Source organism: Botrytis porri, assembly GCF_014898465.1.
Source record: "Botrytis porri strain MUCL 3234 chromosome Unknown BPOR_011, whole genome shotgun sequence".
NCBI lineage: Eukaryota > Fungi > Ascomycota > Leotiomycetes > Helotiales > Sclerotiniaceae > Botrytis > Botrytis porri.
Window position 1 is genome coordinate 694,425 of NW_024066085.1, and position 15,297 is coordinate 709,721.

The window sequence follows — 15,297 nt, forward strand, 5'->3', positions numbered from 1 at the left end:
GTAGTGAAAGATCGTGGCCACTCAGTCGTACAATGTGATCGCGGATGAGGGCATAAATTGCTCAACCGTCTCTTCATCCAGGTCATTTTGAAAAGTCTTGAAGCTTCCGGACCGTTGTCGGCCTCTTCATTGTAGGGAGTCCTACTGAGTCCTACCAGAAACCTCTTTCTTTACTTATTTAAAGGCTCCCGCTAGTCTTCTTGATAATCGTTTGATTCATCGATCATGATGGCTGCCGCTCCAATGCTTCTATACTATCAATACCCAGCTGACCTCACTGCCCCTGGTCAACGTTACAATTCCGCTACATATCCTTCCGCCAGTATCTATGAGTAAGCGCTCACTTCCATTCTCCTTCATAATTTGTCTCACTAGAGACACAATCTTCACTACTCATCTTCAATATCGTCATGAATCAGAACTTCTTTGAGTCCACTGCATACCTCTCCAATGCGAATCTTCAAACTCCCTTCCCTCTTTCGCATTCTTCATCTTCCAAACTAACAACATCTCCCCATCACTAGCTCCGACAACGAGCCTCTTCTCCCCCGTTCCCATCGTCTTTCCGCCCTCGCAACTTCTCCTTATACCGCACATACCTACTCTGAACATATGTATGCGGCCCCCTCCTTTCACAACACCCCTATAAGCGAAGACTCTATCATCCCCGCCATCGTCGTCGATGTTATCCCCGCCGAAAGACGTGATTCTTCTGGCTCAGACAGCAGCCACAACGATACCATTCCACAGAAAAGTAAAGCAGGTTTAGTCTCAAGACTTGTGAAGAAGAAGAAAGACAAAAGTAGAAATGGAGATGATAAGGAAAAGAAATTGACAAAGGTAGTTTACATGCCGAGGAAAGAGTATGTTTTTCATTTCTTAAGTTATGCTTCTTTTCCTCTCGTGATTTCTAGAGCACGGATTTCGGACTATGAATCACGGATTGACAACTTCTACAAGGTATCTGAAACATTTTGCTCGAGGTCACAGTGGCGAATACATAGGCACCGAGCCTCATCGCCGCTGGTCTGAAGAAGAATTGGAGCAAACTTTTGGTAAATTCAGGCCACTGAAAAGAAGTAATGGGATGTTCTGGGGACGAGGTTGATATTTCTTTTGCACATATCCCTTTTTTTTTTGTTTATGTTTTTGAATCTTTGGTATCGGTGATCGGGAAGGGTCATAGAAAGGAAAACTTTCGTGCAACGAACGCGCCAATTGAATTAGCACGGAGTACTATACCTTCGACTTGAATTTTGGGATCTGCGACTGGATATTTCATATTAATGGGTGAGAGGCGAATCGAAAGTAGGAAAACAGTGGTTGATTATTAATGCTCGGTATTTCAAGGGATTTTGCTATCGAGTCTTTGCATTTGTTATATAGCATGCAAACGAGCGCAGTCAATTGTTTTCTAAGTGGATATATGTGCATATATCTATGCTTTCCCAAGAATCTCATCAAAAATGCCAATCAACCGGTTTACTTCTTCCACTAAAGCCACATATATTAGCATTACTGGTTGCCCCCAACCAAATCAAAAATCAAAAGAAAAGCAAGAACTCACAACTATTGTAATGCACGAAACTAACTCTCACCAGTCCCTGATCTCCGCACCCCAACACGTCTGTACACAACCGATTACTATAAAACATTCCCCATCTAATCCCCACCTCCCCCATACTCTTCTCGTCCACCTTTTCCACAAATTCCCGACTACCGAATCCTTCCACAAGAAAACTAATCGTACAAACCCTCTTTTTCGGATCCCAAGATTCTTCGCCAAAAACCTTGATATCAGACCTGGAAAGAAGATATTGCAGGAGAGTTTTCTGAAGCGATTCTTCATGGAGACAAATTGCTTCCCAAGATTGATTCTCAAAATACTCGATGACTTTTGGGATGGAGCCTGTGAGCTCGTAGTTTGAGCCTGCAAGAGCGAGTTTGTCGGCGAGGGTTTTGCTCGGATTGAAAAAGTGGCCGAGGGTTTTGAGGGAGGAGAGGGCGGAGGGAGAGGCGTAGAGGAGGGAAATGTGGGGGCCGTAGAGTTTGTACCAGCTGAAGGCGTAGAAGTCTACGCCGAGGGCTTGGACGTCGAGAGGACGGTGGGGAGAGTAGGCTACGCCGTCCACGCAGAGGAGTGCGCCTGGAATGGTGTGCACGATGTCGGAGACTGGGGGAGAATTTAGTGAGAAGAAATAGGGAGTTGGGAGGACTTGGCGAGGGAATAGGGTTGGATTGGGGTTATATGATCAATTCGAGATTGGTTTTAGAATGTAGTATGCTGTGTGAAAGAATAAGATTGCTTACTGCCACGAATGTCATGGATGGTGCCGAGAATGTTGGAGGCGTGAGTGAGAGTTACAAGAGCGGTCTTGGGGGAGAGAAGGGGGCGACTAGAATGCGGATCAATCAGCTGTCTAGTCAGGATGGACTACAATGAAATTGTACGCCTATGGCGTCTATCGCGCAGCGAAAGAAGTTCATCGGGCGGTACAGAATATGCAGCCAAGGTAAAACCTTTGAAAATACGAAACCAAAGGAGGATTAAACACACAGTGATTCAGGAGTCAGAATTGGGTTGCTTGACGTAGGTGGAGTCCACCATTTGATAGTAAACTTTTGAGATTCAGCGAGAGCGACCCAGGAGGCAATGTTTGATTCATGGTCAATGGATGATATGATCAACTCAGAATCCGGTGGAAAGTCAAAAGCTTGAGAAAGGTTTCGGAAATTCTGAGTTGTGCTTGAACCGAGGACTAAGAGGTAAAGTCAAAGATAAGATCATTCAACGGGTGAGGAATCGAGGAACACGAAATTACCAATATTGGATGGAGGTGCATTGATGTATTTTGCCGCTGCTTCATATCCTGCAGAGTAACTTGTATTTGCTTTCTTGCCCACATTGTACGAACCACCGAGTTGAACATTGGAATTGATGAGGTAATCGTAGATACTTTATATGTGTAAGATTATCTGTCGTACATCTCATAGAACAAGGCAATGTAGTAGAGAGGTGCACTATACCTATCTATGACAGTCCCTAGGGTTTGACTACCACCAGCATTGTCAAAATACACTTGCTTCTTGTCCAGTGATGGGAAGCACTTTCTTGTAGCTGTGATATCGAAGGAGCTCATTGTCGTTGTGTTATGGTTTGAAAGGTTGATCTTGTAGGTGTAACAGTACTGAATCAGAATAACAAGAAGGTTGTTGACTGTCCTTATTACTTCATGATAACATGGTTATCATCGGCATGGATAGCAACGTGGGGTTGAGGGGCCGTAATCAAGTATTGCCCAATAGAGCTTCCTCTTCAGACATAGCGGACGAAAATAACCCGAATGCAGTCTCGAGGCACTTGCGCTTCCACACTGACCAATCTATCAAAATCGTTGAATCTCGCAAGCCAATTGACGTGAGGTATCTTCTCACTGCTTTTCCTGACACAATGCAGGAGGAGTATTGATGGACGTATTGATACCGGTATCCAATCTCAAACTTGAGACTCATCTCATCTCAAGAAGACGTTCCTGCAATGCATCCACAGCGCGTAGATTCATATCTTTATATAGTAAATACATATGATCAAAATACGCATTCCATATGTACCAGTGAAGTTGTGCAAGTGCCAAAACTCGTTTTCCTAAATCCAACCTCAGCGCGTCGAGTCGATGGCTCCACAAAAAAAGAGATTCACCGCCCTGGCAAAATCGTCATTGGAGAAGCAAGCTTCAGACTTATTATGAACTGATAATCCCGAAAATCTTTCAATTTTCCCAATCGTGAATTGTTACTTTCAATCATCTCACCAACACATTATTACAATATTCAATATGAAGCGCAAGGCAGATACTCAAGCTAATGGCCAGAATGGCAAGAGTATCTTGAAGAAACGTGCAAAGAAGGGTATGTAGTTCGTCAACTATTCTTCGTCTGCCACACAAACTGACCCAATCTTATTGTAATAGCATTGTCGGATGAAGATGCAAGGAAGTCTTTCAGAAAAGGTCTCTTCGACAAGGAGGTCCTCAAGAAATATACCAAAGATTATGCCAACTCGGAACCATATAAACATCAAGTTATCAGCCCATTAATCGACGATGATCTGCTCCGCGCCGTTCGCAAAGAAATTCGAGAAAATGTGCATTTCACACCCAAGGAAACGGATATCTATAAAATCCATCAATCTGGAGACCTGGCAAATTTGGATGGGTTGGATGATACCGCGCTGGAGAAATTGCCTTCTTTACTCAGACTACGAGATGCATTGTACTCGTCTTCGTTTCGAAAATATGTTGCAAAGATTACAGGCTCTGGAGAATTGAGCGGAAGGAAAACGGATATGGCTATCAATGTTTATACTCCAGGTTGCCATCTCTTGTGTCACGACGATGTGATTGGGAGTCGGAAAGTCAGCTACATTTTGTATTTAACTGACCCGGATGTGGCTTGGAAGGAAGAATGGGGTGGAGCTTTGAGGTTGTTCCCTACCAAAGAGTTTGAGGATGATGGTGTGACGACTATTACTCCTAGTCCTGACACCTCGAAGATTATTCCACCGGCATGGAATCAATTGAGTTTTTTTGCTGTTCAGCCAGGTCAGAGTTTCCACGATGTTGAAGAGGTATATCATGCAGTAAACAAAGAAGAATTGGAAAAAGATGGTGGTAGAGTTAGGATGGCTGTTAGTGGATGGTTCCATATTCCACAAATTGGGGAAGAAGGATACGTTGAGGGAGCTGAGGAGAAATGGGGAAAGAATAGCAGTTTGATGCAATTGCAGGGCAATCCAGATAAATATGACTTCCCGAAGGAAGAGCCAATTACTGTGACGGAATCTACGGCTGAAGACGCTGATGAGAATGGTCTTGAAGAGGCAGATTTAGACTTCTTACTCAAATACATGGCGCCCACCTACTTAACACCGGATACCTTGGAGCAAATTGCCGAACGCTTTGAGGAGGAGTCAAATGTTACTCTTGATGGTCTTCTATCTGTCAAATTTTCAACCAAAGTACGAGACCATGTCGAAGCGCAAGAAGCTGCAGGTCTACCAGATAGCAGTGCTGAAATCGAGAAAGGCTCTTGGAGGGTTGCTAAGCCACCTCACAAACATCGTTTCCTCTATCAAAAACCATCCAGCGAAGTTTCAGATGGTCAAAAGGAATTGAACCCGATAGAAGAAATTCTTAGTGTTCTACTTCCAAGCCCTCAATTCCGCAAATGGCTTGAGATTGCTACATCATGCCAAATTGAGAATTATGACCTTTTGGCACGTAGATTTCGCAAGGGTTCAGATTATGCTCTTGCAAAGAATTACGAAGGAGAGCCAAGATTAGAGGTTGACTTGGGGTTGACGCCTACAACTGGATGGGGCGACGATGATAATGATGACGAAGAAAATGAAGATAATGGGGATGAGGATGAGGAAGAGGAGAAGAAGGAGGAGCCTGAACCAAAATCCAAGAAGTCCATGGGCAAAGAAAAGTCAAATGGCAAGAAAAAGGCACCAGAGCCCAAAAAGGAACCTACACCAGAACCTGAGGAAGAAGATGATGTTGGAGGTCATTTGGTGTTCATGGCAGGCGATGATGAGAATGACGAGGATGCAGCAATTTACAAAGCTGCAGGAGAGGAAGAAGATGATGGAGTACTTTTCACAATGCCAGCTTCGTGGAATAAGATGAGCATTGTCTTGAGAGATAGCGGTGTGTTAAAATTTGTCAAATACGTTAGTAAAAACGCAAAAGGCGATCGATGGGACATTAGCGGTGCTTTCGGTGTTAAAGATGACGAGGATGAAGATGAGGAAGAAGAGGAAGATTCAGGAAAAGCATCACAGGAGTCTAAATTCTCATTGGACGATTCGGATGAAGAAGGCACCTTTAATGGATTCCCTGACTCGGACCCTGACAGCGATTCGGATTAGTTTAATAACGACTATACGACTGTTCATTTTATTTCTCTGGAAAAGAAATACCCATCACTGGTCTAGGCCACCACATCGTGGAATATTGCAGTCATATGTGGGGTCATATATGGATAATTGTACTCTACTGCGGATACAAGATTCGTGTCAACTTTAGCATTGATATTTTCAGCGTATCATATGAATGGAAATGTTGTCTCAACTTTTTTTGTTGCACGTCGAGGTGCATTTCGCATTCGTTTATTTGAGCTACGTGGAGTCTAATAACTCTTTATGGGAAGTGGCTAAGCTAGTATGTTCTAGGCTGGTGTAAACGCCAAAACAGGTGAGTTTTAGGTTTGATTGAGGGGGATGGTTCTTCAGCTGAGGGTATCTGCATGGGGATCTGTAAACTTTAAGATTTGTGCGAGCAGTTCATGCATGTTGAAGTTGGTATCCGTGAGTGGTGTGGTGAAGCACAGCATATTGTGCAATACTACAATTGCTCCTTTGCTAACAAGTGTACCTATTAGTTTTCACCTGCTAGGTATGCAAACAAAAGCAGGAGGAAAGTAAATGCCATCTTCCTTTTTTTGCCTTACATCCCCATCCTCATTCTACCTTCCTTACATATTCATACCCACACCGTTTTTAATGCATACCCACTACCATTAGCATTTTTACGAATATCTTCATTTACCCTTCCCATTTTATTTCGTCACTAGCAAAATATATATCCAATCAAAATCGTCAAATTTAGCGAATGCGAAGGAGCCGGCGATGTCCTAATTTAGTCGTTTATGACCAAACATCACGTGAAGACGACGAGGACACAATTGTTTTGTTGCATATCGGTTACACGAACGAGAATGAGCGAAATTTGATCGACACACACAAGTGAAGATGGGAAATGTGGAAAAGTGGAGATTATAGAGAGACTAGGCTAAAATGAGTGTGGTTTGGAAAGTGTCACGTCCGAGGTGTTATTTCCCGGTGGACGAGGGGAACTGGGAATTTTCCAAGAGGATGAAGGGATTTGTTTTTTTGTTATACTTCAGAGGACGGCTAGGTAAGATGTGATGGGTGTTTGTTTACATTCCGTTCTCAAAACAAGAAGACTGTAATTGAGGTTATAAGGTTATGGACGAGAGGCGTTGACATTTTGGCCACTTCAACAATTTACACATATGCAAATTCCATGGTAACATCGCTCTAACATAATAAGATTCTACGACTTGCAATGTGGATTTGACCACCGGGGGATATCTTACAGCCCTAGGGACTTTTTCCAAATTCATAGAAATGCAATGAGTGTACCAGGAGCGGCAGCGAGAACGGGAACGGACCCAATATTCATTCCTGTTCCGCTCATGAAGGGTTTTATGTTCACATCGCCTCCGCTTCGCATTCGGTTTCGTCTGACGTTTCTTACTCCGTCCGCGTGGTGAGGTTGTACACGATGATGAAGATTAGGTGAGAAGTGGAGGTGAATAGTTTGCGGGAGAGGGAAGGATTCGTTGTGCGTGGAATTTACGCATCTGCGAGATGATAATTGATGCAAGGACGTCCGATTGTGGCTTTTATTTGTCGTATAAAAATCATATAAGAGAGCATTGTTTTTCTTTTCTTTCTGTTGTCTGAAACTGTTGTTTTTTGTTCTCTTTATCTTGTTGTTTTTTGTATACTTTTTATCTTTTTGATGTCGAAAAATACCGAAGCTTTAAGGGACAATGATGATATCATATTTCAGCGGGGCAGCTTCGTTTCTGATGGTATGGATAGTATATGCGTGGGCTAAGAACGAAGTGACTTGGATGAGATTGAGGAGGTTTGGGAGGAAGCATGGATGTGAAGAACCGAAAGTGTTGAAAAATGAATTGCCTGGGGGAATAGAAAGATATTGGGGGATGCTCAAGTTTAAGAAGGGTATGTATTTGTGGGCTTTTTTGTGGTTTGGGAAGCTATAGGTGATGAGATGGGGATGGAAGAGACTGGATTTATTTTACTTTGAAGTCAAAGTTTCTCTTGGTGGCATTGGGCGATATCTGTCAGTCATTCGGTCCATGGGGTGGGTATTTCAAGAAGTCTAGTTTCTTCTATACAATACGAACCTTTCATGGATCTCTCACACACTTCGTTTTCTTTCCATCAACCAGCTCACAACCCTAACCATACACAGGTATGGACATCCTCGAAGACCACATCCGCGCACGCTATCTCAAAATGGGCGTCGGCACCTACCGAATCTTCAACCCCTTCCACTCCCTAATATCAACCTCCGACCCCGAAAACATACAAGCGATCCTCGCCACCAACTTTACCGATTTCGAGCTCGGCCCCAGCAGAAGCCAAAACATGTTTGAGCTACTCGGCCATGGCATTTTCACTGCAGATGGCGAGGCATGGGCGCACTATCGTCAACAACTCAAGCCTCAATTTTCCAGAGATCAAATAAGCGATCTCGAAGCCGCAGATCACCATCTCCAGATTCTCTATCGAGCACTTCCTCGAACGAGTTCGGAGGAGGTGGATCTCCTTCCTCTTTTACTACGTTTCACAATGGACGTGAGCACGGAATTTCTCTTTGGAAAATCAGTCAATAGTCAAACGACCGCTCTGCAATCCATTGACTCGGATAATAAAACAGAATTGCAAGCTGAGGAGAAATTCGTACAAGCAATGTCTTATTCCCAAGAATATATCATCTTCCGCGTGCGACTCTTTAAATTCTGGTGGCTGGCGCGTTCGCAGAAGTTTCTGGATGCGTGCCAGATCTGTAAAGACTATTCCGCTGATTTCGTACAGAGGGCCCTTTCTTCTACTTCTCCCAAGTCCTCTTCACCTGTGTCTCCATCCCCTAAACCTTCCTCACCCGAATCCACCCCCAACCAAAAAGAAAAATACATCCTCCTCAACGCTCTCACCGTCCAAACCCGCAACCCCACCGAACTCCGCGATCAAATGCTGCACCTTCTCCTCGCCGGCCGGGACACCACCGCCGCGCTCCTCGCCTGGACCCTCCTCCTCCTCTCCCGCAATCCCACACGCTACACCCACTGCCGTTCTATAATCCTCTCGCACTTCGGCCCTCTATCTTCTTCCTCCTCATTAACTTTCACCACCTTAAAAGCATGTAAACCACTAACCCACATTCTTTACGAAACTCTCCGGCTTTATCCTCTCGTTCCTATGAATTCTCGTGTCGCGATTCGCGATACCGTGTTACCGGTTGGTGGGGGGAGGAATGGGGGTAAGCCGGTGGTGGTTAGGAGGGGAGAGAGGGTTACGTATAGTACGTATGTGATGCATCGGAGGGAGGATATATGGGGGGAAGATGTGTTGGAGTGGAGACCTGAGAGGTGGGAGGGGAGAAAGTTGGGGTGGGAGTTTGGGGGGTTTAGTGGGGGGCCGAGAGTGTGTATTGGTCGTGAGTTTTGTTTTCTTTTTTGGTTGCTGTGTTTTGGGTTACGGGGATGATGCGGATTTCTGGACTGATTGTGGTTTATTGAGTTCGTTTGTACACGCATCTACATGAGAAGATTACGAGATGAATCACAACATGATAGCAAGCGCAAGATAAAGCAAGCGCAAAACAAAACAAAATCAAACAATCTACTAACACCCCACTCTCTCCCTCGCAGAACAATACGCACTCACCGAAGCCAGTTTCGTAATCACGCGTTTCCTCCAAAAATACGAGAAAATCGAAGCAGTTGATATGAGTGGAGAAGATGCGATGTTGGGGAAGAAATTAAGTTTGACTATGTCGCCTTATGAGGTGAGGGTTAGGTTGTTTGCTGCTGGGGAGTAGAGCTTTCTTGGACTTGGGGCTTGGAAGGAAGGGGGGAGATGAGTGGAGGGGAGGATGTTGATGGATGATAGGATAAGATTGATGGGGATTGAAAGGGAAAGAATGAATGAAGATGGACTGATATAGAAGAGAAGGGGGACATGTTAATGCAAAGAAGAGAATTTAATAATGAATTGATGAATGAATGTCCAAATTGTTATTTACGCTGATCGAGAGAATAAGAGTGTGTAGCTTAGCCAGCCATTTATATGAAACCAGCCGCACAACCCAAATCTAGTCAATATACAGAGAGAGAGACAGAGAAACCCAATGCTGCAATGCATCTGCTACCCGACCAAAACGCCACGCTATACCATCTCCAATCCTAAAATCCATTCATAACCTCGTATTCATAATGTCATATGTTCTAAACCGGTCCCAACCCAATGCCGAAATGTATAAGATGCAAAAAAAAGGAAAAAGAAACTCCTCCCGTGTGATATGTTTCTTATATGCTATTGAAGCTTATCTTGTTTCGAGTCTGCTCAATCTTTTTTACCAGTAGGCGTTTTTTTCTTCTTCGGTTGTGGTTCCACCTCGCCTATCTCAAGTGGTTTCTGCATCGCATATTTCTCCTTGATTCCATCTCCGTATTTGTGTGTCGTGCTCCAATCCGCATTAATAGTAGCCGGGATTCCTTGACTTGGTTTCCGGATTTGATCTGCGTGCAGCCTATCTAGACTCTCCCCCATAATTCCATATTTCGCCCAATTAACCGGTGGACAGCGTACTATGTTTTGAGGTGTTGGTAGGGTTTCCCACTTTGGATTGTTTGCCTGCGCTTCATTGGCCTGGCCTTCCTCAGACTCCTCATCCTCATCACTACTACTTTCCGTATCCACGACCATTCTTCCCCTCTTCCTCGCATTTTCTTCTCGCTCCCTCTGTTCCCCTTCCTTTAAACTTCCCACAAATCCCTCCGGATCCTCCATCGCCCTCTCTTTAATCCTCTGCAACGTAAGCATATCCCTCTTCGCATTTCTCATCTGCAACTGTAATATCGAAATCGCACTTTTCACAGCCAAAGCATCTGGATTCTCACTCAAATCAATCGTCTGCGGCGGCGGTTTCGGTTGCGGCATCGATACCTGTGGCGCTTGTTGTGTATGCGTATATGTTTCTCTGAGCGCATGAGCTTGCGCTTGCATAGCTGGATGGGTTGGCATTGGCTGCGGACTATTATTCTGAGCCGCAATCGTATTATTCATGATTGCGATATTCTTTCCTCCAACATGATTTCGTGGCGCGTAGCCTGATGATTGCGATTCCGATCTCGTCGATCCATTTTTCGCGGCGACTCCCAGGTTCGCATTCGCATTTACATTGGAGGTTGAGACGAGCCTCGCGGCCGATAATGTAGGAGTGATGGGCGAAACGGGAGGACGTTCCGGACTGGCGGATCTCGAATTGGATGATTTGTGAGTATGTGACGGAGGAGAAGTTCGTTGAATGGGGGTCTGAGTTGAAGTATAATTTGCCGGAGTGGGCGCTGCAGAGGAAGGAGATTTTGAAGTTGACGCTGTCGGATGAGGCATTTTAATCTTGAGGATGGGCATTGCGAATTGCTTGCGCCCGCGCGCGTTGGGAGATAATTGAGGCTGCGGAGTCGGATTACTTTTGTCCGTGATTTGGGGTTTGTTCCTTTCTAATAAATACGGGAGGTCGGGATATTTCGATGGAATGGAACTTTGAAGTTGTGTGGGGGCTCGAGGGGGGCAATGATTGGTGGGGTATCTGAATATGATTGGTTATGGTTATGATATGCTTGACTGAGATATTTAGTCTGAAATGTTGTGATTTATAATCGATCGATTGGGGTTGGGTTGAGTTGTTTTTGTTGAAAGAGGTTGGAAGTGGTAAAGTACTCGGTACGTGTTGGAACTTGGAACAAAAGATAGTACGGACGGAGTAGGTGGGTTGTAGGAAATAATCAGACTTTACCATATTTATTGGATCTTTTCATGAGTCAGGGGAAATGGGGTAAATATGGAAACAATAGATGATGAAATTACCTAAAGGTTATTCTTTTATTAGGTAGTATTTACGGTATTTATGGTATATCTCTCATCGCTTAATAAAGTGGTCCGGTGGAGGGAGATTCATATGTTTATGTCACTCCGTGGCTCTTGCTTAAGCTTGAGCTGTGCTGTCTTCAAGAGTAGCCCGCCAAGCAACCAAGCAGCTAGGGAGTTAGTTATCCATCTAGTATTCATTGCTATTCTATCCAATGAACAGCTCTTGATATGTACTACCTCCTGTATTCTAAAGTATATCACTGTCCATTAGCAAACCCGAATAAAGAGTGAAGTAAGTATACTACTGCTTACTTACCACTCAAACACTGTTGTTGCATTGAGCCTTCTTTCAAACAAATAATGTTCCAATAGTCATGTCGTCATAGCGGAAATTTGAAGATAACTAAAAATGTTTCCACAACTCTAACATTTGTCTCCAATCTCTTCGTTTTCTGATTTTCCTATCGTTATACAATGGATATCAGTCCTCTTGGAATTGCCAAGGCTGTTATTCCTAATTTACCTCTGGTATTGAAAACCGCTATTTTAGCATTGCTTTCTCGTTCCCCAAATGCTTCAGTCCAGGATGTCATCACTGAAGTCATAGTTGTGACTGCAAGACCTGTGCTTAACACTCCGGCAGCTATCCTGAAATCTCAAATTCAATCTCAAATAGACTGGGGAGTATGGGGACCAATGTGGATTGCCAAGTATACCATACCGAGACCTCAAGATGATTGTCATGACAACGAAAGAATTCATGGTGTTAAAAATGCTTTACTGAAAGCAATAAAAGAGCTTGGGACTGGAGATAATGTCTTCGTTCTACCAGAAACTGTCGATGTGCAAGCCGAGTGGACAGGCCATCGTAGTGGAGTCTCAAACTTTGCTCGCCGACCAGATATATCTGAGTGCAAACAGTATGAGATGATGATGAGAGAAGTGACTCTGAATAGTCCCACGATTCTTTATTTTCATGGAGGAGCTTTCTGGTAAGGAGATCATGATGTTGAATGTCTCAAACTGAACTCAACGTCTAGTCTCATGGATCCTGTTACTCACCGACCGACAACATCTGCGTTGGCTCAACGAACTGGTGGCCGTTGCTTTTCAGTTCGCTATCGACTGGCACCCCAAGATCCATTTCCATCGGCACTTTTGGATGCGTTCATCGCTTATCTATCATTGATCTCGCCTCCACCTGACTCTTTCCATGAACCTATTCCTCCCAAAAATATTATTTTCTCGGGTGATTCATCAGGGGCAGGATTAGCGACATCGCTTTTGCTATTATTAACAACTTTGAATCGTATGGGGATTGACCGTATTCATTTCCATGGCGTAAATGTGCCAATCACTGCGACCGAAGTTGCTGGTCTTGCCATTACTTCGCCTTGCTTGATATTTCCCGATCCCTCCCATCCGTATTGAGGAACATCCAGTACGATATGATAGCACCACCTTCATTAGATTACACAATGCCTCACCCCAGATTTCCTCACGATTCAGTCTGGCCAGCTCAATCACCTCGTGTTGAGACCTATTGCGAGTCATCAATGGTCACTCATCCTCTCGTCAGTCCACTTGCGGCTAACAGGGAGCACTGGCGCGGTGTAGCACCAGTCTACGTAAGTGTAGGTTGGGAGAGCATGCAAGATGAAGCAGAGGTTTTTGCGCGTAGACTACACGAGGCTGGGGGGACAGTCATATTCGACGGGTACATGGGTATGCCGCATTGCTTTGCTCTCATGCCGTGGAACAAGGCTGGAAGAACTGCTTTTGAAAATTGCGCGAGTTTTTGTGTAGAAGCGGTTCGAGGCAAAGTGAACAGCGGTAATTTCGGTTCATGGACAAATAAAGATGGAACTGTCGAGACGGTCGAGCTAGCGAAACTAGGAATGAGGAATAGTGAAAGGAAAGTGGACCTTGACGACGCCCTCGTAGATAAACTTCTGGAAAAGCAAAGAAGGTGGAGGGTCGAATTGGAAAAAAAATTAAGGAATTGTGAAAAGGGCGAAACAATAAAGATAAATTCAATCAGGAATGGCAAGTAACGCTAAGGATAGACAGTGCTGATTCGGTTTGAAGTGTACCATGCTTTTCATCGCTTCGGATAAGCTTAAGTCTCAACTGCTACTCCTCGTGCTGGCAATGAGTTAAGAATTCAAAGCAGGCTAGAAAGATGGATGAGATAGAAGATTGTATGTTGAATGCTCCATCTGGTTTGACTGCTTATTTCAGCAGACTTTACCTTTGTCACACAGAGATCTGCGAAGGGTCCTCGAACTAAATGGTGGGAGGTGTGGCACTTTGGCAAGATACAGATCTCGTGTGATATGAGTAACGATCGAGTCACGGGTCTCAAACACTGTGTCACTCTTATTTGATGAGTCGAATAGCGTCAATAAGAGCAAGCAACAATGATGATTCCTACAATATTCTCGAGGAGCATCATTTGATACATATTGTTCAAACTTACACCGGATCGTATTGTGTGCCTCGTGATATATATATTACAAGGTGGGTGTGTCTTGGGTAGAAGATGCCATTTTGACAACCACCATTAACCTCAGACCTCAACGGCGCCCCACTTCTAGAATACATTGCGAAGGTATAATCAAACTTAAAAAAAAAAGATCGAATTCTGATGAAGAATGGGGAAAACGCACGGCAAAATGCTGTATCATGGTGTGGAACTGATGCAATGCACGTAATAGATGAAATGCATATAATTGGAGAAGATAGAGGATGGGACCTGAAAAAAAAAGGAGACACGAGCCAAAACCCCCACTGACACTAAATCATTTGTAGTATAGCGTACCATGGCATGAGTTAATCCGTTCCGAAAGCCTCGAGGTATGTAACGACTGAAAGGAAAATGTCTGGAACTTTTCTTGTCATGACCTTATGAACCATCTTATGAGCCAACCATCCATCCATATAAATGAATGAAGATTGGTTAATATCCTCGATTGATCTACGGAATACTGGTGGGCCCTCGAAGGGCAGGCGAGTCTTGAGTACGGCTATGTAAGGTCATTGATATGATATGTTCATGTGTTTGTTGTGAGAGATGTTTACTGATGTTCGAGTACCTTAGAATACCTACGAACCATTCATTATCACCATAGTCAAGCTTCACTCTCTGCGAATATTATGAGGTTCCGTGAATATTAGAAGAATTTATGTTATTTTGTCATTCATTAAAGTCCCTTTCATCTGATCTTTATCCTTCATTTCGTCTCTGAGCTGGAGAAAGCGTCGGAACTTGATTATTGCCTCTTCTTTTCACCATTTGGACACCTTATACCATCCAAGAGACGAACTTCATTGCATGGCAGACAAAGATATTCAATATTGAAGATTTGAAAGACATAATTGTGTGGTTTACGCTGGTTTACATTAGATGATATACCCCTCTTAAAGTACCGTTGCCTGGCAAACATTCTCGGCATACTTCACCTATACTACCTACCATCATTGGACGATTGATTCATCTTATCCCCTTTCCCAAAGTTTGT

General features: G+C 44.0%; 6 protein-coding genes across 6 annotated transcripts; 4 read left to right on the plus strand and 2 right to left on the minus strand.

Moving 5' to 3' along the window:
• Positions 1–225: 225 nt before the first annotated feature.
• Positions 226–1,108, plus strand: EAF01_008242 (uncharacterized protein; the record flags this gene model as incomplete). The annotated part of the gene is made up of 3 exons (XM_038916498.1): positions 226–332; positions 525–863; positions 961–1,108. The coding sequence occupies 3 exons, from the start codon at positions 226–228 to the stop codon at positions 1,106–1,108; spliced, it is 594 nt and encodes a 197-aa protein (XP_038767860.1).
• Positions 1,109–1,438: 330 nt separating this feature from the next.
• On the minus strand, positions 1,439–3,140 carry EAF01_008243 (uncharacterized protein; the record flags this gene model as incomplete). The annotated part of the gene is made up of 6 exons (XM_038916499.1): positions 1,439–1,494; positions 1,568–2,173; positions 2,311–2,396; positions 2,558–2,759; positions 2,823–2,956; positions 3,028–3,140. The coding sequence occupies 6 exons, from the start codon at positions 3,138–3,140 to the stop codon at positions 1,439–1,441; spliced, it is 1,197 nt and encodes a 398-aa protein (XP_038767861.1).
• Positions 3,141–3,836: 696 nt separating this feature from the next.
• Positions 3,837–5,932, plus strand: EAF01_008244 (uncharacterized protein; the record flags this gene model as incomplete). Its single annotated transcript, XM_038916500.1, has 2 exons — positions 3,837–3,909; positions 3,972–5,932. 2 exons carry the CDS (start codon positions 3,837–3,839, stop codon positions 5,930–5,932), a joined length of 2,034 nt encoding a protein of 677 aa, XP_038767862.1.
• Positions 5,933–7,641: 1,709 nt separating this feature from the next.
• EAF01_008245 (uncharacterized protein) lies at positions 7,642–9,722 on the plus strand (the record flags this gene model as incomplete). Its single annotated transcript, XM_038916501.1, has 3 exons — positions 7,642–7,837; positions 8,091–9,338; positions 9,553–9,722. The coding sequence occupies 3 exons, from the start codon at positions 7,642–7,644 to the stop codon at positions 9,720–9,722; spliced, it is 1,614 nt and encodes a 537-aa protein (XP_038767863.1).
• A 524-nt stretch (positions 9,723–10,246) lies between these two features.
• Positions 10,247–11,317, minus strand: EAF01_008246 (uncharacterized protein; the record flags this gene model as incomplete). The annotated part of the gene is made up of 1 exon (XM_038916502.1): positions 10,247–11,317. The coding sequence occupies one exon, from the start codon at positions 11,315–11,317 to the stop codon at positions 10,247–10,249; it is 1,071 nt and encodes a 356-aa protein (XP_038767864.1).
• Positions 11,318–12,250: 933 nt separating this feature from the next.
• EAF01_008247 (uncharacterized protein) lies at positions 12,251–13,830 on the plus strand (the record flags this gene model as incomplete). The annotated part of the gene is made up of 3 exons (XM_038916503.1): positions 12,251–12,768; positions 12,817–13,200; positions 13,269–13,830. 3 exons carry the CDS (start codon positions 12,251–12,253, stop codon positions 13,828–13,830), a joined length of 1,464 nt encoding a protein of 487 aa, XP_038767865.1.
• Between the last annotated feature and the right edge of the window lie 1,467 nt (positions 13,831–15,297).